Source organism: Stegodyphus dumicola, chromosome 10 (genome assembly GCF_044657685.1).
Source record: "Stegodyphus dumicola isolate Sdum_Otavi_A_Nest chromosome 10, ASM4465768v1".
NCBI lineage: Eukaryota > Metazoa > Arthropoda > Arachnida > Araneae > Eresidae > Stegodyphus > Stegodyphus dumicola.
In genome coordinates this window covers 114,137,356-114,160,949 of record NC_140777.1, presented here as the reverse complement: position 1 = coordinate 114,160,949, position 23,594 = coordinate 114,137,356, and the positions used below count along the sequence as shown (strand labels likewise).

Here is a 23,594-nt window from a genome sequence, read left to right as displayed (position 1 = left end):
AACTGAACTGTTTAGCACATTTACGAAGTTGTATAGGTGGCGTCAGTAGTCAAAAACGCCAGCGCCACCTACATATTTCATTAAAATCAATCTTTCTTTTCAAACATGCATTTCACAAGGTGTTTCCATATTTTTGTCCATCCACTGTATGTTTATGCAGTAAATTGATGTGCAATTGTAGATATTACATTGCAAATGTCTATAGTAGTTGAAATTTGAAAATTAGGGTAGAAAGTATAAATGTATATGTAGTTTTCTTTTTCCTTTTTTCGTTGATCGCAAACAGTTGCTAGATTTTAGTTTCCAGATTGCTGATTGATTTGTAAATAGTATCAACAACAATCTTAACGACGGGGGTGTGATATCTGGCGACTGTTTGGCGGTCAACAGAGCGTGCTTGGCGCATGTAGCTCTTCTCCAAGAAGGGTTAATATATTTGAAGGGAGTTGCATGTTAGCTTCAGAAGAGGAAGTAGTAGATTGTACTATGGGGTAAGAGCGACGTACTGCTCTGAGTTATTGTCATGCTTTGAACCATGTTTTCAATAAATGTTCGTTTCGTCTTGCTAAATGGTGCCTTATTAAACCACGAAGTCAACACAGCGCTGTCTGAATAATTCTATGGCATTTATTAATGTTTTAAAAAACGTGAAATACTCTATAGTTTTGAATTTTTTTCACATAAGCTTCAGTTAATTATTTTCACATAAATTTAAGACGAATCACCGTCTGAATAATTCTACGACACTTATAATTTTTTAAATCATGAAATGCTCCGTAGTTCCGTTCATTTTCATATAATTATCATAAATTGTGCATTAAAAACCCTCTGAATAAATTCTACGTCACTTGCAGGGGCTCAGTTACTGCATGAATAATAATTATTTTTTATTGCAAATATTTTATATTTTTAATTATTTCGTAAAATTAACGTTTTGTTAATATTCATATTTATATTTCTTTTGTGCTGAATGGCAACAATTAGTTATTCATACTTATACTTACAAATCTCTTACGCTGAGTGGCAACGAGTAATGATTCATGATTACTTTGATTTTCGAATGTTGATTCTTATCTGATTGTTATGCCAGTAGCAGCTCATTTTAATAGTTGAAAAATGAAAAATTAAAACAGTAAACTTAGCCATTGGTTTTTAATTCTTGCTGTTCCTAATTATAATTTAGTTTGAATATCAATAGCCAAGAATACACACTTATGAATTTTTTAACGCATTAAATGCTCTCTAGCTCTGAATTTCTTTTCATACCATCTTCATAAATTTGGTTATGAAGCTTTGTCTGAATAATTCTATGATACTTAACGAATTTTTTTTTAACTTGGAATGCTCTTTAATTCTGAATTGTTTTTCATATAATGCTGGTATTATGTGTAATATAACTAATAATAATAAATCTATTTGTATTTAGCATTTATTTTATGCAGTTTTATTGATACAAATGTATTTTCAGTTCACATAAATTTTAATTAAATCTTATTACTACAAGAAAACTTCCAAAATAAATAACGTAAGTTAAAATGTTTTCCACAGAAGATCACTTGACTGACGGCAGATTATGAAAGATGGTCGAGGTAACTGAGATAGTTCAAATAGTTTTTGAAAGACTTGGCTACCTCTTTTACATCGTCATCCCATACAGGACGTCATATGAGACTCCAGAGGAAGTGCCCAACTATGCATTTCAAGTAAATAATTCCATTTATGCTATTATTCCAAGTCATTGTTTTCTTGCGTATTCTTGCTTGAAATTTTTAGGTCTTACTAATCTTTAAGTTAAGTCTTACAGATAAATACTGTATACAAAAAATTTTGAAATCAAAATACAAATGCAAATACAAATTGCCATAAATTATTTCAATTTTTTAAAGAAATATCTTTCAGATTTTTCAGCATTAGAGTTTAAAATACTAATGTGATCACTTTTAATGGTTTTAATAATGTCATATAGCATGGTTGGAAACACCAGTAAGCTTTTCGGACCAAGAAATACGAAAACTCAACAATGCTTTCGCCGGTAGTGAAGCCACGGTTCTTCTAGCTAGTGAACGTTTTGGGGAAATTGCAGAATCACCCGCTGCTTGACGCATTTTTAAGAATTGCGCAAACTCGGTATCCATGTACACATCAACCTATTTTCACTTAAAAAGGTCAAAGAAAATTGACAAAAATCCAATTCTTCTTACTCTTGTAAAAAGCGCCGAACAAATAAGTGAGAAATTTTTAAAACTGGAAATCGTTTCAAAACAAAAAAACCTAATAACTTTAAAAACTAAAATCGTTTCAAAAACATAGTAAGTTCAAAGAATATAAAATCCTTACAAAAACCTTGAGAAATTAATACATTCACTTCCAAAAAATTTTAAAAATGAAAATCCAGTCCTTACAAAAACATATAATTTTAAAAACTAAAAATCGTTTCAAAAACATAGTGAGTTTCAAACACTTAAAATCGTTACAAAACACTGAAAAATTAAAATACTTTTACTTACCTGAAAAGGGGTAATCCACTCCGCTCAGGCGAAGAACGAAAAGTAATGAATTCTCAAAATGTCCTCGAATTATTGTTTAAAATAACTGCACCTTTATCATCTATTATCGTCTACACTCAGAAATTTAAAATTTTAAAATACATACTGAGCACACGCTAAAATGCTCCGAATTTCGAGCTCAAAGAAATTCTCGACTAAAAATACATACTGAGCATCCGCGAAAATGCTCTGAAAATCACGCTCATCCAGAACGGCAAAATCGACTTGGATACCACATTTGGCGCCCGTATCAATCTCGTAAAAAGCGCCAAACACAACGCGCCAAATAAGTAGGCGATTCTGCACTTTACCCAACTTTTTAGCCATATATATCACGTACTAACGCCATGTGATCTAACGATCATGATTATGCTTTAGATTCGCCTTCACTTGAAGGCTGACGGTACTTAAGTTTTATGGCAATCACTCTAGTAGAATTGGCCTAACTTCCAGAATATGGCAAACTCTGGCAACCGTGCACATGCATATTCTTCAGACAAACATGCTCATAACAATCAAGAAACGTTATCATTTTCGTAAGCGTTCTTTTTATTGTATTCTAAATTCTAATGGTTTTCACAGTCAAGTCATGATTTTTTTTTTTTTTTTTTTTTTTGTTTTTGTTTTTGTTTTTAACTCAATTTTTAAATACCGATAGTGAAATTGGTCAGCAATAAAAAAAACATCTGCAAGAATACTGAATTTTGACGCAAAACTGATTAAAGGAAACAATCATTTGGAGTTTGGTAGCTAGCATCTGCTTAATGCCATGTTTTGTGAAATTCTGTGATATTTTTTAATTGAAAGAGATATCTTTCTTCATGGGGAGAGTAGCAACACTAAAAATTAACGAAGGTTTTATCCAAAGATATAAGTGTTTTATTTTTTCATGTAGCATTTTATCCATACATAATAATTAGGATTTGTATTTTTTAATATTTAAAATGATTTTTCTTTTAATATGTTGTTAATGTTTGCTGATTGCGATAAATATCTATAGTTTGGAAATGTTTAAAAAAAATCGCAAAAATTGCAAGTTTGCACCCCATAAGTAAGTAATTTTTATCTTTTTACCTGTAAAAGACCATCACATTGCTGCAAGGGGCTTGCATTATTACGTAAGTACCAGGTCAACTCGGTCGCGACAAGAAAATCAATCGATCAACCCAGATGGGGATAAATTATCGCCATCACATTTTAGTTCAGAAAACACAGTTGACTGACTGTATTCACTTTTAAACAGTGAAAATTAAACTAAGCCTTTGCCTAGAATTCGAGGTACAAACTTCCAGTTACTAATTGGATGTACTATCCTAAATGATGTACTATACTAAAAAATAAGAAGTAAGGTTTGACCTATTCTTTCAAGCATGAAATTAGCCGATAATGGTGAAATACAATTCAATAGATTTCAAATCGATTAGCAATAAAATGTAATTTAAAATTGACTTGAAGACAAAATTCTTTCACGCAGATTCACTTAAAACTAAGATACAGCAATAGCCTTGCGTAGCCTGGCTAATCGGTCTAACATTTACCCAGACTATTTAAAATCAGACTAACTAAAAAACTAAATGCATACAGAAAAGGATAATAGGTTTAAAAAAATATTTTTCCCCCTTCCTGTTTTTCAATAAATAAAACGAAATTTAAACATTCAAATTTCTTTATTATGGATATTTTTTTTAAAAAAAAGCATATTTATCGTAATTTCATTGCCTAGAAATTTCAAGATCGATGTCTGCAGATTTTTCTTTGCCTTTTCACTTTAGGTCATTTCTCTGTAGCAAATAACAGTATCGTTCAGCTTTAAAATAGTCTATCGTTCAGCTACTCAGACTACTCGTACTTTATCGTTCAGCTTTAAAATATATTCCTATTACATGCTGTGACAAAATTTCAATCATCCCAGTAAATGTTTATAGCTGTTCGGCTTTAACCTTTTAACTGTCATGCCCGAGATAATCTCGGGCACAACACTGGTGTTCGAAAATGTCACGCCCGAGTATTTCTCGGGGTAATTTTTTTTTTTTTTTTGAGTGCATCGTATTGTCATACCCGAATATATATCGGGAGATGTTTATTTCGGCTACATTTGGTTTTTCCAATAAAAAAATTTGACAATTTGTGTACCCAAATCATCAAAGTAACTTGACAGTTAAAGGGTTAATAGCGCAATAATGATAGTTATTCAACAAAGATACAATAACATGATAATAATGATAGTTGTTCGACATTCTTTAATTCCCACAAACAGCTGCTGGAGTTCAAGAACGAGGCCTTAGCGTAGGTACACACATAAAAAACAGGGAACGCAGAAAAAAACTGAAATACGCATTCTATCGCATAACTTTAAAATCTTACAAAAAGACTACATAATGAAAGAAAAATCGATCACTTGTGCATTAAAATTTGTTTTGTGTACTATTTTCTTAGAATTTATTTTTACTTTATTAAAAAATTAAAATTTAATTTGATTTGAAATTTCGGTACTACTCTTATATGCGCCCTCAGGCCGCCAAGTGTGACGATATGTGTTCTGCGCTGGTTTTTGGTGCGATTGCGTGTTCTGGGATGGTTTTGGGGACGATGTTGTTTGTATGGCAACCCTTTTGACATTGAAACTTACTCTTTCACTGCAGTGATTTTATTTGCTCGTTGGTTCGTGTCGTGCGCGTTTTGAAACGGAATGTTTCAATGAAAGACTTGGTGGGAAAAATTTCAGTCGTGTATTTTAGATTGTGTGCAAAGTAAATTTAGTACTAAAAGGTACGATGTTGGAGTTGTTAACAAGTCTTTTGTTCACGGGTGTGTTTATGCGGATCGAAGTGTATTTTTGGAATTTCTGTGGGATTCAGGACTTCTGAAGCGGAGTTTGGCGTGTCCGAAATGTGGAGCTGATACGAGAAGTCGTACGAAGAAGGGCTTTTCTGATAGACTTGTGTGGGCTTGCAGGCAAATGGTTGCTGCTAAAGTATGTGGTTGTCAGCGGAGTTTAAGATTTGGATCGTGATTTCCGTGTAGTAAGTTCACTTTGGGGGAAGTTTTTATCGTTACCTTCGGAATTTGGAATCGCAGAAAGACCGTGTGATATTGCAAAATCGTTGCATTTTTGTTCACAGACGTTGTTTGACTGGCGAAATTTTATTCACGAATGTAGGCTGATTTTGTATGCTCTTGATATTTCTGCTGTTCGAAGAAGTATTCATTATGGTAAATGAATTTTATTTTATTGTTTTTATTTTGCAGAATGTTATGTTACTTGTTCTTTTAGTATGAATTTCTGTCGTTATTGTTGTTTTTTGAATTTGTTTGTAATTTATTTTATTTATTTTGTTGATTAGTGCTCAATGCCTAGATTGTGCCATTCGTAGACTTTTTTTAAGTTTAAACAGAACCCTGTGTACATGGATTCTTGTCAAATATTTTTGGTTTGAAACTTTACGTTTTTTGGTATTTAATTATTATTTTTTTTTTCGAATTTTTAAGCAATAAGTTTGCAATTTATTTGAGAATATTTAAACAATAATTTTTAGATTAAATTGTGCGTTCAAAACGCGGTTTTTGCAGGTGCTTAAACCGCGTTTTTCGAGACGTTTTAGGCTTAAAGTTCGAAATGTAGACAAAAAGTTAGATAGTAATATGGCACCGTGGAGTTTCTCGCCAAGCGAGGGCGTATATAAGAGTAGTTCAGAAATTTTTAATTCGAACAAAAGTGAATGCAGTCTATCTGAAGTATTAATTACAGTACATAGATTTGTAAAGCCCTTCCTTCTTTTCTGATGTTTATAAACAGTAATGATTTTTTTTTCAGCTAGGAGGAAATTTCTTTTATTGAAATATTGCTTAAAAGGACAGTAAACAAAGGCAAAGCTTCCAAAGTTATTTTTAACGGACGGTAACTAAATTTTAAATTGATAAAAGGAAACTTTATGCCACGCATTTTAAAAATTATTTCACAGATACGTGTGAGAACTTTTAATTATTATTTAAAAATGAAACGAAATATCCAGCCGTACGCGTATGGCAAATCAATACAGTTTTGGTTATTTGACTCACTGTCATATTTGATGTTCCTATTTGAAACACCGAAATTACATTCAGTATTAGTAAGTAGTTAAAGGTATAAAGATATTGGAAGTAATAAAAAGGAATGATGGTGCAAATTTTGAATTACAGCATGGAATACAATTCAGAGGAATATTCCTAATTTCTTTTTCTCGAGAATAGCTATATAAAAATTTGGTACAGTAAAAAAACTTGCTTAATTATTTATGCAAAGTATTCGAATGCAGGGAAAAAGGCCACTCGAAATAGTACAAAGTAATGATATTAAAAGCTCTAACCTTATTAAAAGTACATTCTAACAAACATAGATCGCGTAGTTTCAAACAGAATAGGTTTTGTTTCATTTATTTAATTATGGCAAAGCACGCAAGTCTATCTGCCTATTAAAATGGGGAAGAACTATCTGCCTAGGGGAAAGGATCCCTTCGTGAACGACTTACTAAGCGAAATTCTTTCGCATACTTGTTACTTATAGGGAAAAGCACTAAAAGTCCATGTAGCAATCTCGTTCCTGGAATCGAAACCAGACCGGAACTACCTGTGTTCAGCTACTTTACCGCTCGTCCAATGGTGGGCTCAAACAGAATAGGAGAGACGTTTCTTTGTTCACATGGTGGCAGGATTATTTCCAATGCAACATTTCAATTTGCTAAAATTTTCATCATATTCTTAACAAAAATAAATCTTTCTTATTGCTGTTATTCTGTATTGATAGAAGTACCTTTCTATGCTATAAAATTTTTAAACTTTTCTACTCTGCACTGAAAATATTTTATTCGGTTAGAAAATCTTTTTTATGAATTCTCGTTTTTATCTGTTTATAATTGAATTGATTTTTAAAAGAGTAAGCAGAATTAAAAATTGATTTTATAATCTTTATAATAATAGAAATAGATTTTAACTCAATGTAAGAATTTTGTTGTATTCTGAAAATTAGAACAGCAAAATGTTTTTCTACTCTCAATCTACACGAATTCTAGAGAAAGAATAAAAAGAGGCATGGACAGCGTTTTACGGTGAAGAGAAATTTCAAATTTCTTACAGAAAATATGTTTAAAATGCTCTCAGCTTAGCACGGGTTTGCATAAAAATCTATAGTTTAATTTTTCACATAGAACTACCTGGTGACCAAAATACAGTGTTAACGACACCTGATTCTAAATCATTTGATTAATTCATAACGTACAAAAAATTTGATTATCAGATACAGTTTGCTTTGCCCACTATAGTCTGTAACTGGTTACATCTATTATGCCATTCAATAAGATATATTGGTAGAAGTGTATTCCCAGAGTGTACGTCTTTTATGCTGCTTCGGTGGTTAATGTCTATTCTAAAAACAATTCCTCCAAAGTCCAGAAATGAAATTTTTTGTCATTCGTTTATTATCTTGGATCAACGCTGATTTTAAAGATTTAGCTATATGTGGTATATCATCTAGAGTTGACATTGTCACAATTTAACTATTTCGAAGAACACAAGTGAACAAGTTGATGCAGTAAAATGAAAATTCAGTTTCGAATTCAAATTCAAAGCAAAAGTTCTGATTTTAACTCAATAAGTGCTGATGGAAAAAATATACAGGGTGATCAGCAAATAAGCCCTGATTTCAAAATTAAATATGTCTACAACAAAGATCGATAGAATTGTTCGGTAAACTGTAAGTTTATTAGCAAAACTGTAAAAATGGTGTACAAAAGTTAAAAACATTTAGTCATGAAAATCGTTAATAGATGGCGTTCTAATCGCAATGACCTCTCAATAGCCTTTAACCCTTTGAAGGGCACCGGTATATAATATATACCGGTTGTTTGTCAATTTTTTAACCTCCGAAAAAATGCTAATTTTTCTACACCAAAAGCTATAATCGTAAGTTTCTAGTGTTTCCTTTGAATTCTAAATGGTAGCATCACCCTATGAATGCTCAATATTTTGCAGTTATGAAATTAATATACCTCTTTGCAAGGTATCATGTTGGAAGATTGATAAATCCTATTGGAGGGAAAGAAAAGATTCAAAACCTGCAAATTATATATTTACTTATTAAAAAATTATATATTTACTTCATTTTTTTCAGAAATGATAATTAACAGAAGATTATTTATACGATTTTAAAACCGGTATATAATATATACCGGCGCCCACACTGAGGGTACCACGCCAATAGATGGCAGCACCATTCTTCTCCTTTTATAATCTGTGACATGACAGAATTTCTTTATTATTATAACAGTTTATGATGTAATAATTTTTAATGATTAATTTATAAGTCGTTTAGGATTCAGTATTATGTTCATGGAGGAATGGGAAGTTTATTGACTCTGCGCTAGGACTGAATACAAGTATATTAGTTTCATTTATTCTTTGTGTACTCAGCTCGAGTTTCATTCGTCTGTGTTTAGCTAAAATTTTTATTTCAGCACTTATCTCTTTTCCAAGAGAAAGACTCATCGATTTCAAATTTGCCATCTGGGATCAAAACTTTACACAATTGTGGGGGTTAAATGTGGCATGTTAGCCCCCAAAAGACACCCGTTGCTAAGTGTTTTCCAAAATTCTAGAATGCAAGGAAAATGAAAGAGGTGATTGACAACCAATTTGTCATTCGGGAGTCACGCCTTCTTCCCTTTGTGAGGTATGATAAGATCACACAAAGGGAAAGCTCACTTAAAATGGAAATGTACTTAAGGTCCATCTCACCCGAAGTCGCGAGCTCTCTGTCGCTCTTCCTTCACAAAAACTGCTGGTTTGAAAGCATGCTTTTATTCTTTAGGGAAATTCTTTGTTAATTTCAGATGAAAGACTAGAGAACACAAGAGAAATCTGCGCTCTCGTTGATAGAAATAGGTTGTTTCCAAAATAAATTCTCACAGTTGGTGAAAGGAGGAAAAATATTTCTAAGACCCGTTTTAGATGCAAACTCAAATTTATCCAAAAGTTGAAAAGAAGCCCCTATGCAGCCAAAGGGGTTGAAAATCAGAATAAGAGCTTTGAGGTGTATCAAATAATAAAATTGTTTAACGGCGTTTCTTCCTGAACAAAATGATACATTACAACCTATATTTACAAAAAATAAAAAAAGGGACCCTTACGGTCCTTGATGATCTAAAGTGTGTGTGCGTGGAGGGGGGGGGGGTGCGATTCTTCGTATCATAGTATGAAGCATGGTTGTTTTTTCACATATTATCTAAAGTATAAAATACAACTTCAAAAATGCAACATACTTTCTCAGCTGAGTCGGTCGTAGTGCTTCACTTTTCAATTTTTTTAATTTTCGGCTGAGTTACATCTGCTTGTACTATTATACTAGTTCAGTTACAGCATGATACGATTTACACATGAAGTGTTATATTTGCTAAATTTTTTTATAAAATAATATTGAATTTAAATCAAGTTGAAAAGCTTTTTACCCATATTTTACATAAGTATGTTCAGCTGGGTTGCGTCATCAAAATGCATAAAAAAACATAAATTTTATTTTTAAAATTTTAAATTTCTGCCAAAATTTAAAAAAAATTGTCTTTAGACTTACATAACTATATTCAAGCACTCATCACTACAGACGCACATCAAAATTACCCACAATTAATTTTAAAAACAAAGATTAATAGTTGGCAGCTACCTGGAAAAAAATGTCCTAGAGGGTCGCCGGTATGAAATATATACCGGCTCTCAAAATTCAGGATTTCGCTCTAGATTTTTTTTAAGTCTCAATTTTGTATCCTTAGGGTCCATAAGTTATAGTTCATGCAAAATTTTACCACAGTTTAAATTATTTTATATACCGCCCCTCAAAGGGTTAAAATGTGCTTCGAAGTCGAAAGTGATCAGTACAACTGTTGGCTAGTGAAAAGAGGCTAGCGTAAAAAGTGAAATGATGTATTCCATTGAACAACGTGTATTTTGTGTTTCAAAATATTCTAAGATCTATAAATCGACATCAATCACTTTAAAATGTAACTTTTAATATGTACAATATTTTAATCAAAATATGGTGGTTCAGTTGACAAAAAAATCTATATGCTTTCATAATCGAAATCTTTCAAATAGGAACCGAAGTGTTCCTAATCAAATAGTGTGCGAAGCATCAGACATCCATCTATCGAACTGCCGGTGGAGAGTCAATCGAAATTCAGAAGGCACGTCGCGTCGCGTTAACACGCTACGCTAGCGCCATCTATCAATTAATCAAAATAATTTCCACACACTCCCCACCTGAACTCTGTCAAGAGTTCACATTAATCTAACAACAATCAAATTTATACCAATAAGTATTTTAACATATAATTATAAAACAATTTATAAGTATATTAAATGAATAGAAAATATATTCAAACTATAATCATTATACTAAATTTTAAAAAAAGGTATGTTAATCACCAAATACAATTTGACACTACTTTCAGTAAATCTAAACTATTCTTAATCTAAGCATATGAAATTAAACTAGTAAAATAAACAATTGCATTAAAACATATTCAATCTTATTCATATTATTAAACAATAAAAAATGTTTTTAAAGTTCTAAAGGATATAATAATTGAACTGGTCGTTTTATTATTGTTCCATCAGCAGTTTTTAGTTCACAAGAACGAAGTTTGTTGTCACGACCACGAAAAACGTTTATCACTCTGCCACAGTTCCACAAAAGTTTGCACTTATTGTTGCCTTCAATTAAAACAAGATCATCGACTTTAAGATCATCATAAACGTTAGGATTTTTTAATTGATGAGCTGTCCGAAGATTCATCAAATATTGTTTTTTTCAATTTAGTCCACAATTGCCTAACCAATAAATATTGATAAATCTTTCTTTTGGTCAGAGAGGACTTGGTAGAGCCATCTTTAACAATGGAATTAAAGTTGATAGGTAATGTAGAATCTTTGTTTCCAAAAATCAAAAAATTGACTGGCTTCAGAGGCAACGATTCCTTGTGGTCATTGTACACATATGTCAAAGGACGAGAATTCAAAACAGCTTCCACTTGTGCTAAAACTGTTGACAATTCTTCAAACGTTAGTAAAGCTTTACCGAGAATTTTTAGTAAGCACTCTTTCACTCATTTTACTAATATCTCGTAGAAGCCTCCCCACCAAGCCCCTCGTTCTATTATAAACTTCCAACTGATTCTTTCATTCGACAGAAAATCTTGCAATTTCTCATTCGACAATAGTTTAGAGAAATGTTCGAGTTCTTTTTTTCCCTTTTTAAAAGTTTTCGCGTTGTCTGAATAAATTACTCGACATTTGCCTCTCCTAGATGTGAATCTTTTGAATGCCATCAAGAAAGAATCTGTAGAGAGATTCGGTACAAGTTCCAGATGTATGGCTCTAGTGAAAGCGCATGTAAATAATGTTACATAGGCTTTTTGACTTCCTTCGATGTTTTTTACGTAAATCGGTCCAGCAAAATCGATGCCAGACACGTAGAATGGTGGTGTCTCATTGATTCTATCTTCTGGAAGTTGAGAAGTTGTCTGGTTAGCAGACTTCAATGAATAACTTTTACAAATAAGACACTTGTTTATTATTTTCTTGATAAATTGACGTCCTTTTGGGATCCAAAAGCGACTTCGAATTTCAGCTAAGGTCGTTGCTACTCCTTAATGCATCATTTTAACATGTGTACTTTCTACTATCAAATTCGTTAGCCAGGAGTCTCTTGAAAGAATTGCCGGATGTTTTTCATTATGTGACAAATTAGAATGTTCTAATCTTCCGCCCTCTCTCAGTATCCCGTTCTGGTCTAAAAATGGGTTAAAAAGATATAAAGATGATTTCTTTTCGACTTTATTCGCTCTTTTCAGAGACTCGATTTCTATGGGATAAAAACGTTCTTGTTCAGATCGAATCCAATAATTTTCGACTATTTCTTCAGTCGTTAATGGACCTGTCAAATGGTTTGTTTTCTTAATTTTACCAATGAATCGCTTCATCCAACCATATATTCTCAATAATTTTCTTAAATTACTATATTTTGAGATGTCTATAAGCCTTTCTTCAACTGCTGTGCACACAAATTCATAAATATCATTAATTTCTTGCGGCATTCTAATTCTCTTTCAGTGACAGATTTCTCTTCATTCTGTCGAGGCCACAACTCAGACGGCATTCTAAGCCATTTTGTATTTCCTGAATACGATTTTTAACGAAAAACTTAAATTTCTTTGCACAGTCTTTTATCCAGAAAAGTGTAATTTTCGAATCAGTCCAAAAAAAAAAAAAAAAAAAAAAAAAAAAAAAAAAGAAAGTTGTAACTTCACAACTTTGGTGATGCTAGTGCCTAATTTGGCTGACAAAAGAGCTCCCATTAGCTCCAACCCAGGTTAGGTGAGTGGTTTTAAAGGCGCTACTCTAGTCTTTGAAGCAACAAAAACCCTAAATATTTGTTCATTGCTAGAAATTATACGCAGATACGCTACTGTACCAAACGCCTTTTTGCTAGCGTCAGAAAAACAGTGCAGTTCAATCCTTTCCACATCACTATTACCGATTGCAGAAAAATAATATTGTGGAATACCGATTTCGTCCAAACTGGAAACTTCTTTGCACCATGTTTTACATATAGAACATAAATTTTCTGGTATTTCATCATCCCAATCTAAAGCAAGTGCCCAAATTTGCTGCAATTTGACTCTAAGTACAAACGGTATGACAATATGATTTTGACTCTAAGTACAAACGGTGATAATAGACCTACAGGATCAAAAATTCGTCCTATTGCTTGTAGGAGAAAACGTTTAGTATTAACTTGTTTTGATAGAAATGTTATCAAATGTTTTACATCAAAGTAAATTATGTCACTTTGGTTGTCCCAAGCGACTCCTAACACTTTCAATGGTGGATTTCTAGCTTCTGAAACATGACTAGATTCCTCGGATTCAATATCTTCTTTAATCCATAATTCGCGCAGTTCTTGAGAATTGGTGTGCCATTTATGTAGAATCATACTAGCATCTCTAAAAATGTTAACGCATTCTAAACTGGTATTGAAAGCAAGTTCAACGTTTTGGTGTCCTCCAATGATGTCATCTACATAAATGTGATCATTTAGAAATTCGCAAGTGGCAGGGTAGGTTTTCTCATTTTGTTTCAAATGGTGTTTAATGGTTGCAGCCAATAAAAACGGACTGCTATTTACGCCAAATTACACACGTGTGAACCGATAAGTTATAAAATTTTGTGGATCATCGAATGAGTTTTTAGTAAACAGAAAACGCGTTACATCTCTGTCCTTCTCATCTACTTCTATCTGAAGAAAAGCCTGCTTTATGTCACTTGTAAATGCTACAGGATGAAGCCTGAAGGCTAATAGAAGTTCAAAATGTCAGGATACAAATACGTACATGTGAAGATGCGTCGAATACGATACGTAGTTTACTAGTAATTCGATCACTACGAACGATTTCTCTGCGAGGCAAATAAAATGTGTTTTGAGAATCACTATCAACAGTGTCTGAAACTGGTTCAATGATGTTTTGTTCTAAATAATCTTGTAGAACTGTTTGGTACGAATAAATGAGTTCAGGGTTATTCTGAAATCGCTTTACAAGTTTCTCAAATCGTTTCAGCGCATTCGCTTTATTGTCATGTAACTCATATTGTTTATCAGACTTCCATGACAGCCTAACCTTGTAACGAGAATTTTTGTATAAAATTTCCGATTCGAATTTTTGCATTATGGTATTGTTTAATGGGTCGGATGATTCATTTTCAGGTTTTATACCTAAACTTTCAAGCTCCCAAAATTTCTTTATCTGATCAGATATTATATCTTTCTCAACTATGATATTAAAGGCTATGGAATTATACGTTGTACCTTTGGTGTAACCTAGCAGAGACCAACCGAATAACGTTTCAGCAGCTACTAAATGTTTGTTTAAACGCTTAAGTTTCCCAGTCACTACATCATAATAATGATCAGCTCCTATCAAAAGAGTAATTTTTTCTTTGCAATCCCAAGAGTCTGCGAGTTGTAAACCTTCTAACTGTTTGCCTCAAATGTGTCTATCCAGATTAGGAGGTGGTAAATCAGTACTTGAAATTTGTTCAGTCACGAGAGCTTCAATTTCGATTTTCAAATTCGGCGTTTCCTTTTTCTGTAATTTTATCTTAACAACGTCAAATGTTTTTCTAATGGGTGTTTTATTTCCAAACGTAAATACCGAAAGAATCTCTGTTCGAATAACAGGAAGCTGCAATTTATCCGCGATTTCTTTTCTCAGGAAGGAACGCATACTACCTGAATCCAGTAGAGCTCTAATTAAAACCGACTGCGTAGTTGTTCGAAGTGTTACGCAACAGGTTTGAAGTGAAATAGTTTTAATATTGCTGCGTGGGAACGCTGAAAGAACACGCGAATCTTCTATACTTTTATTTTTTTCATTTAGTTCTTTCTCAGCGCGAAAGCATATTGAACGGTTATTTCGACCTTTGCACTTGAAGCAGACGAGATCGCTTCCACATTGCTTTACGTGGTGGTTTGATTTCAGACAAAGGTAACATTTAGCATGTTTGCGTAATAAATTTATCTTCTCATTAACTGTCAGTGATTCACAGTCTTCAGTAACATGTTTGGATGTATTACAAAACAGACACCAATTAGTAGTTTTGTTTTCTTTAACGGGCGCCAGCAGCTGCTGAGTGGAATGGACGATACTGGTTTTCCCACCCTTCTCTTTATAAACACAGGAAGTGCTTTCTGTTTTATGAGTGGAGAGCAAAAGATGGCTTCTCTCGCGACTTTCCAATTCTGAACGAACAAACTGCAATAATTCGTCAACATTAAAAAAAGATGACGAATCCGTTTTACGATTGAATTCTAAGGTTATATCAGACGGCAGAGTTTTCATTATGGCTGGAATCAACATATAATTGTATTTATCCGGTGTGACTTCTAATGATTTCAAGCTGCGTATTTGAGTTTCTATAGTGTCACAAAGTTTGCGAAGTCTTAAAGTGTCACTGGATTTGTTTCCTGGGATAAGATTCAGGAGTTTTTGCATGTGTGAGTTTATAATTATATCGATCCTGCCAAACCTGTTTTTAAATATTTCGACAACTTCATCGTAATTTGGTTCCGAAATGCAAAACCTTCTATCGCGTTTGCAGCGTTGCCGCATAAGTACGATTTTAAATAATTAAATTTTTCGATCTTTGTTAAAGATTCATTATCATGGATTGCTACCTTGAAAGAGTTCCAAAAAACTGTCCACTGGGTATAATCTCCATAGAATTTAGCGATGGTTAATTTTGGAAGACACGTACATTTATTGCTTTCGATTTTAGAATTACTTTCGTTATGAGAGTTTTCATTATCTGAATTTGTTACTTTATTTAATACTTTCAATTTTTTATTTGCTCTGAATTGCCATAACTGAATTTTCTCTTCGTATTCGATACAAGATAGAATCTCTGTTTCAAACTCTTCGGCCTCTGATTTCAAGTCACGCTCTATCTGTGCATCTAATTCACTCAGAGTTTTCGATTTCGTGATTAATTGGTCTAAACTTTCTTCTAATGTATTTGTATGAATTTCTTCTTTATTCAACTCCGATTCAATTTTTTTTTAGAATCTTAGACACGGTGGTCCTGATAACTTTTCTTTTCGATTATAATTTTACAACAGACTCTTCCGCCATAGTTACTCTACAAAGTAGAAAAATTAGTCTTACCTTTTGCTGACTTCGCACACTTACATATTTAATTTTGAAATCAGCGCTTATTCGCTGATCACCCTGTAGTTCACTTCATCAAAATTGAATTCAAAAGATTCTTTAGTTCCACTTCATCAAAACTCAATTCAAAAGATTCTTTAATTGTACCTTCATTGAAGAACCGGTCGAAGCTTCCATGTGAACTCGGCGTCTAGGGCATTTATAAGCTGACGATACATATCTAGGTGACTAGAGTATTTTATTTAGCTATTGGCGGAGATACATTAGTGAATATTTACAAATGAAAGAAAGAGTGATGATTGAGAGGTTACATCTTTGTTGTCTCATCATCATGTCTTAGTCGAAAGACTGCTCTCCTTCTGTCCATCATTCATCTCATTTCGATACAGTCAGTCGTTGAGTAGTCGCAGTCCTGCTACTTATATATACATACATTATATATTATATGTGTTGTATATTCCAGCGTATAATGCGTACGTTTATTACAAAACATAAGATGGAAATTTACACGTGCGCTTTATACGCCGGATGTAAAAATGGTAGATTTATAAATAAGAAAAACATGAGCATACAGAAATCAGGTTTCTACATGTACTTAAAGGCCGTTTATTTAAAAGAAACGACATAACCTTACGAATTAAAATAAAAATTTCATTATCGAATAACATGAAAAGTTCGTCATATTGTTCGTGACTTGTTGTTTTTATGTGAACGGCTTTTGTTCCTTTCACATCAATTGTTTTATTTCCTATCATATCAAACATCACTGGACTTTTATCCGTATTTCCAATATGTGACAGTACTTTTTTTTTGGCCTTCCTAAGTATGTTCCTACATACATTTGGAAATGTAATCAGTTTAAATCAAATCTTTCAAAAGGCCTTTGTGAAACTTTTGTTTTTCTCGAAGGACTGAATTCTGTGCTATAGATCGACTACTCGAACTTAAAGTTATTAAAGTTTTCATTTGCACTCTTTATTGTCTACCTTAAGGCAAATTAACATACTCTGTTTTTTGTTTCCAGTAATCCATTCTGGCGATTTTTTATCACCCACTGCGCAATACTTGGTTTCAGGGAGAGGCCGTTTTGTTACTGTTTTATGCGAAGCATACTTCTTTTTACTTCCTTGTACGAAGTAAAAAGGAAGTATTGTAATCGCGAAAAGCTTCAGGCAGCATATTTCAAAGAAAATATGCACTTTGACTGCTTTCGAATGCAATTTAACAATGTTTTTGCATGATATCTGTACGTAAGAACAGAAAAAAGACGCTTTTCCTCCAAAAAAACTAAAAAACTGCTTTAAAATGAATTCTGAAGAGAATTTTTCGTGGCGTCTGTACGAATGTATGTACGTACGTGCGTATCTCGCATAACTCAAAAACGAGTAGCCTCGGAACGTTGAAATTTTGTATATAAGACTACTATAACATGTAGATGTGCACCTCATATTTTGGTTTCAATCGGCCGCGCCAAACGTATATAAATATATTTATAAATATATTCACTCTGTTACCCGGCTCAGTGATCTCAGTTTCTTTACTCTTATACGTTTGTAAATTGTACATTTTTTGCTTTAAAAATTATTGAATTATGTTGTTTTTATCTTCCGGTTAAGGGTTTTATGCCTTTAGTAAATCTGTATGCAATAGTTTTAGAATTATCAAGAATTTTAAAATTGTTTAAGTGCCGCTAAGCCTAATTTGATGGCGGCCATTGCTCTTGTTTACATTTGAAACAGCTGAGTAGCGCATTCGTTGCAAATCTAGAGAAACCTAGCTTCGCAACAACAAAGATAACGCCTTCATTTATTATTTAAGTCATGCTTAATCCTTTCTGGAATTTTTTCGAGGAAATAAGCGTTTAAGATTTACTTCCTAATTTTTAATACAGATATTTTGAGTTTTTATGTATTTTTGCCTTGTCGCGAAGTGAAAACTGAATTAATTGAATGAGAAATACTCAATCGTCTGTGAAAAACTGTTTCTTTTTTGTTTTGTTTGCTTATTTCTTTTATACATAGTTCTAGCTTTATTATAGTATTTGAATAGAACATGTTACAACGATTAGATAATTCTGTAAATGATATAAATTTTGTGCATTCTGAGTTATAATATGAACGAAATATAATACTGTTAAGTAAACCTAGCGCCAGAATGTCGCTATGGTAAACAAAGTGAATTTTAAAGAATGCATTTATTCTATTGTGGTTTATGCGCTGTCGGCGAAGTAGGTTTAATTCCATATAATAAGTTTAAATGAAATGCAAGGAAAAATGCGTATAATTTAATATTCCGTACAAGGAAGTCATGTCGTGTACACATCAGATTTTTTGGTTATACTAAATATTGTGATTTCAATTTTCTTCCACTCATAACCACCAAACATCGTTGCTGCAGCAGGATTTCCATTTCTTTTGCAAATTAAATGACTTTATATTTAAAATCAATACTGCGTTTGTTTCCTATGGCAGGAGCCAAATTTACTACTAAAAGGAACGCTAGAATACCTGTATCTCAAATAAAGCAAATGCGATTTAGTATTAAAGCCATTTAGTATGTTCGCTCCAAAATCACAGCATCAAATAGCTATAGAAAGGAAAAACAATCGATTTCTAATTCCACGAATTGATTCGGGTCGGAACAGCATTCTTAAGTTAAATTCTTCAAGTTATAGTCTCCTTTTCTGTAAACCCTATAATAACTTTCTCAGGTACAACCCACCCTCTCTGCAGCATTATTTATTTCCTCAAGCATTTCCCTCCACACACATATTATTGACACCTTTTACCGCTTGTCAGTTCAGTATACCATTATTCGTTATCACAGGAAAAATTCTCGAATGAATGACTTCACAAGATAACAGCATCGCACTGCGCGTTATACGGAGAATATACTTAAATATTAAAATTAAAAAATAATAGTTTGAAATTATAGGTGAACGTTATACGTCGGTGCGCTTAATGTGCTGGAATATACAGTTATTAAATGAATAAATAAGTAAAAAAAACAGCTCAAAAAGAAATCAAATTGCGTGCTAATAGCAGCAATAAATGGCGGTAAAAATGTAAAATAAATAAAATTAAAAATACGTTAAAAATTCATTCCATATATAGCTCGGAATAGACTGCATTCAAAAACCAAATACTAAAAATAAATATTTTTACTTATTCATTTGCTTATTTTTTATATATTTATTTACTCAGTTATACAGTTATTTATTTACATTTTTACTTACTTATTTACTTGTTTATTTCGTCGTACCAACCCTGTGATGACGATGTCACGAAAGATATAAATTTAAAAAATGTTTTCTGGTTTTGGCATATTCTCCCCTCCCATTTCTTGCAGTTTGCCACTGTGCATTTATTTTTTGGTTTTTGCATGTGGTTTATTCCGTATACAGTAGGAATTTTAAACGCAATTTTTAATTTTATGTTGCATTATATATAATAAATAAATAGTAATGACTAATTTATTACTTTACAATAAGAAACCAAAAAATACACATGTATTAAATTACGTAAATTTTAAATGCAAAAATAAAATATATAATGCACTACATTTGAAATTTTGGGGATAAGAAATTAATTAAAATAACCTTTATGAGAAATAAATTTAAAATTTATCTTGCAGGAAAATTAATGATTAGAGATTGAAAATGGGAAACACAGCATTATATTAAATAAATGAACAACTGATCTGGTTTAATTCGTTTTCAAAAGGACAGACAAGTCCAAAAATGTCTGCCTTCATTTAATAAATAAAAAGCGTAATCAGACTATTTTTCTGTAATCAGACGCATATAATGTAGCACAGAACCAAAGAATTAAAAAAGCAAATTTTTAATTCAATCAAAAATAATAATTACATAAATCACATTAACCCCGCTTATCACCAATTGCAATTGCCTATCTGCCTGTTGTCTATAGTCCTAATTTCAGTAAAAAAATAATAATTTCCATAATAATGCTCTAAAAATCTTTAATTTTAATGGTCGGGCAAATTTATGCGGGAACAAAATTAAACTTTCATAAAAATTAATATAATGTTAAAATTAATTCGTATTATCAAATTAATCAGTTGATAATACGAAAAGTAGAAAAACATAATAAGCACTAAAATATATTGAGGTCAAAATTGGAGGACTCTAAATCTAATTGGAGGACAAAAAGAAATTAATATGGTTTCATTGCGATCTGTGCGGGTTACACCAGTTTAACATGGCTTTATACAAGTCCCCGTAAATTGGTATTTTTACAACTTTCATCTTCCCCCCCCCCACCATTTCCGAAGCTGAATCTGGTGCGCACACAAACTACAGGTAAAATCTTTTTTTCTTAAATACTAAATCATGTAGAGCCTATATGTCTCTCTCGTACTGTAATGATGGCGAACTAGCTTCAAGAGGTTTCAAGTTTTTTGTGAATGTAAAGAACAACACGAGTATGCTTTTTCTTGAGACATTTTACATACAGTAATAAAGCAAAATTACTCGAAAAACAGGAGCACTGATTACCACAATACATGACCATGAGCTAATCCACACTTACCAATCCATTAACCCAAAAGAAATCTAATTGGCCTGGTTTTTCTAGAAATTTGAGGGAACAGAGGGAAATGCGTCGTAAATAGTGAACTGGTATTCAGGTGAGAGGAGTGAAACCAACAAGATTGTGCCTGTCAATTACTGACGAGCGGTGCAACTATTTTTTCTTTTTTTTTTTACATTACTCAAGCATTTCATAAAGAGATAATTTGAAACGGTAGATCAATGGCTATACAGTTGATTTACTTTTACGATTGAGCAATTAACTTTTAACGAATGTTTGAACAATGTTTTTATATTCCGTGTTAAGAAGAGATTGGATACAAACAACTAAACGCAGAGAATGTTTATACATTTTTATTCCAATTTTGGGGTCCTTTAATTAGTGTTTAAAATGTAAAGATTATTTTTTTAATATTATGTTTGATAGCCCTTTTTCCGACTTGAAATCTATATCCTGAATGCCATAATAAAGGAAATTTTTATAAAATTTCAAGTTTATTCATTTCAGTCTTCTTCCACTGTTTTCAGAGTCTATCAGTCGCTGTGCGTTTGTTCCAGAGTCGTTGTGCGAATTAGAATATTTTAGTTAGAAACCTTTCAAAGCCTTTCTATTGCATATGATAGGAGGTGGGATATTTATGTTACAGAAAGCCCATAATTCAATTGCAATGCATAGAACAAAAATCAATGATCATTTCTTACTTATTGATCTGTATGTATCGAATTCTGTGAATTCTGTGAATTTATTTTAACAAAGTTTGTAATTTATCTATTTATTTATCATTTTTGTGTATGTATGTATTGCAGGTTCTTCCTCACTATATGATTCTTTTTGTGCTGGAAGCTGCCGTAGCTGCTTACTTAAAGAAGCCAGTTTTCAGAGTGAATGATTCCATTGTTTCTGTCTCACAAGGATTATTGCAGCAGATATCTTTGTACGTAATTATGTTTAACAGTAATATGCATTAGTAATTTTAGTTGGCCCAAATTGTTTTAATTCAAGAATTCTAAAATAATCAGCATAAAGAAGAGTTTATTTGTCATATAGTAATAGTTATTTGTCATATAGTAATAGTTAAAAGCTGTTAAGTCTAGTTTGAAAGAAAGGCCATTCTGAATTCAGTATGTAAAAATTACATACATGACTTTAACTTTTCTGATGAAAGCGATATCAGTATGTATAAAATATATCAATGTTAAGGTAATAAATTATTTAATATTTCCAAATAAATATTGTATTTTCTCTTTGTTCCCCTCTTTTTAAGGAATTTTATCGTGCGAAAATCGAAAGGGTAAGACTATGTGAATAGTTCAGTTGCTGAAGAACGTTGTTATACTAAGATCCTAACAAATGGAAAGTGAGCGTGTGTAAACTAATGGTAACCATCATAATGCGATTTTTTAAAAAGAAACTTACATTCCTAATGCAGATTAATCATTAAACCTACAAATTAATATAAAAATTGCAATATCTGACGGTAACTGAGAATATCTGACAATAACTGAGCACGATGTATCTGGCTGAGTCAATATGTAAAGCCCCAGGGGTACCTTACATGCATGAGTCTTGACCACAGTTTCCAAGAAGGACATCGGAGGTAAGAAGGAGAAAGGGAGCAAAAAAATATCCTATTTCGAAAGATCGAACATATGAGCAGCAAATAAGGCTAAAATGAGTTGGAACAGAAATAACAGTAAGTAAAATAGGACGTGACATATACTGATCGCCAAAAATTAGGAAAATAATCACAAAATAGCGATAACTCGTTCAAAAAAAAAGCCACTTCGTATAAAACTTGAATATGCTGTCAAATAAGTGTTGCTGAGTAAAACTGAAGTATGCAAATTAGTGGCAATGCAATCGAATGCGTCATCTGCAAGAAGCATAAAGTTGCATGTTTGAGAGAAAGCCTGTAAATTTAGCTATGATACTGACATAGGAAATATGGGGTAATCATTCGTAACCATAAATTCCAGGCATCATTTGTTCGAAGAACTCCTACAGAGAACTATTGTGAAACTAGGGGTAGGGCAAAGTGAGACAAAAGTAGTGATAGTGATAGTGACGGAGGACGTGGCCACCCCCCCATTTACTATTAAGTTCATTAGCATATAGGGCCACTTCCGCCCTTATACAGAGTAAAGCCAGAGAGGCCTTGCACAGGGCGCCCAAACCTGGATCATCCGGTTGGATCATCCGGTTGGCAGTTCCGCGAACCAAATGCCACCGGGTTGACACCCGTCCAAAGTGCCCCGGTCCAGTGATTTCTGAATCTTCAATAGCATTGTACATGGCTAAACAAGGGCAGATATACATTAGTAGTTATTTACATGCTTCTGTTAATACATATTTGCTGACATGCAATCCAGCACTGTTACATACATATACTTTCTAAATACCTACATGACATTACCTTAATTTGCTTTGGAATAATAAGACAGAGCTAGTATATACACCTAGCACAATAATAATAATAATAATAATAATAATAATAATAATAATAATAATAATAATAACATACATTAGGACACGCTTGCCCACACTATATACACACATCACAGACATACCTAGATTACTTATGCTTGAATGATACTGATTTACATTGAAATTTGCTGACATACTGACCAGTTATATTTACACATGGCATAAGTCTGGACCCATGTCCATTAGCTTATCAATTATATGAGTAATTTTGTTGGTCTGGTGACGCTGCTTGACCATAAATCTGTTGAATGCCTCCCTGTTCGTCTGCG

General features: G+C 32.6%; 1 protein-coding gene across 1 annotated transcript in view; it reads left to right on the top strand.

Annotated features, from left to right (window-relative positions):
* Positions 1 to 23,594, top strand: part of LOC118204023 (alkylglycerol monooxygenase-like) — a 121,882-nt gene that overhangs the window by 39,549 nt on the left and 58,739 nt on the right. The window contains exons 2-3 of the mRNA XM_085826097.1: positions 1,549 to 1,703; positions 21,648 to 21,775. Coding sequence (XP_085682223.1) covers positions 1,581 to 1,703; positions 21,648 to 21,775 — 251 coding nt within the window. The 5' untranslated portion in view covers positions 1,549 to 1,580. The remainder of the gene's footprint in view (positions 1 to 1,548; positions 1,704 to 21,647; positions 21,776 to 23,594) is intronic.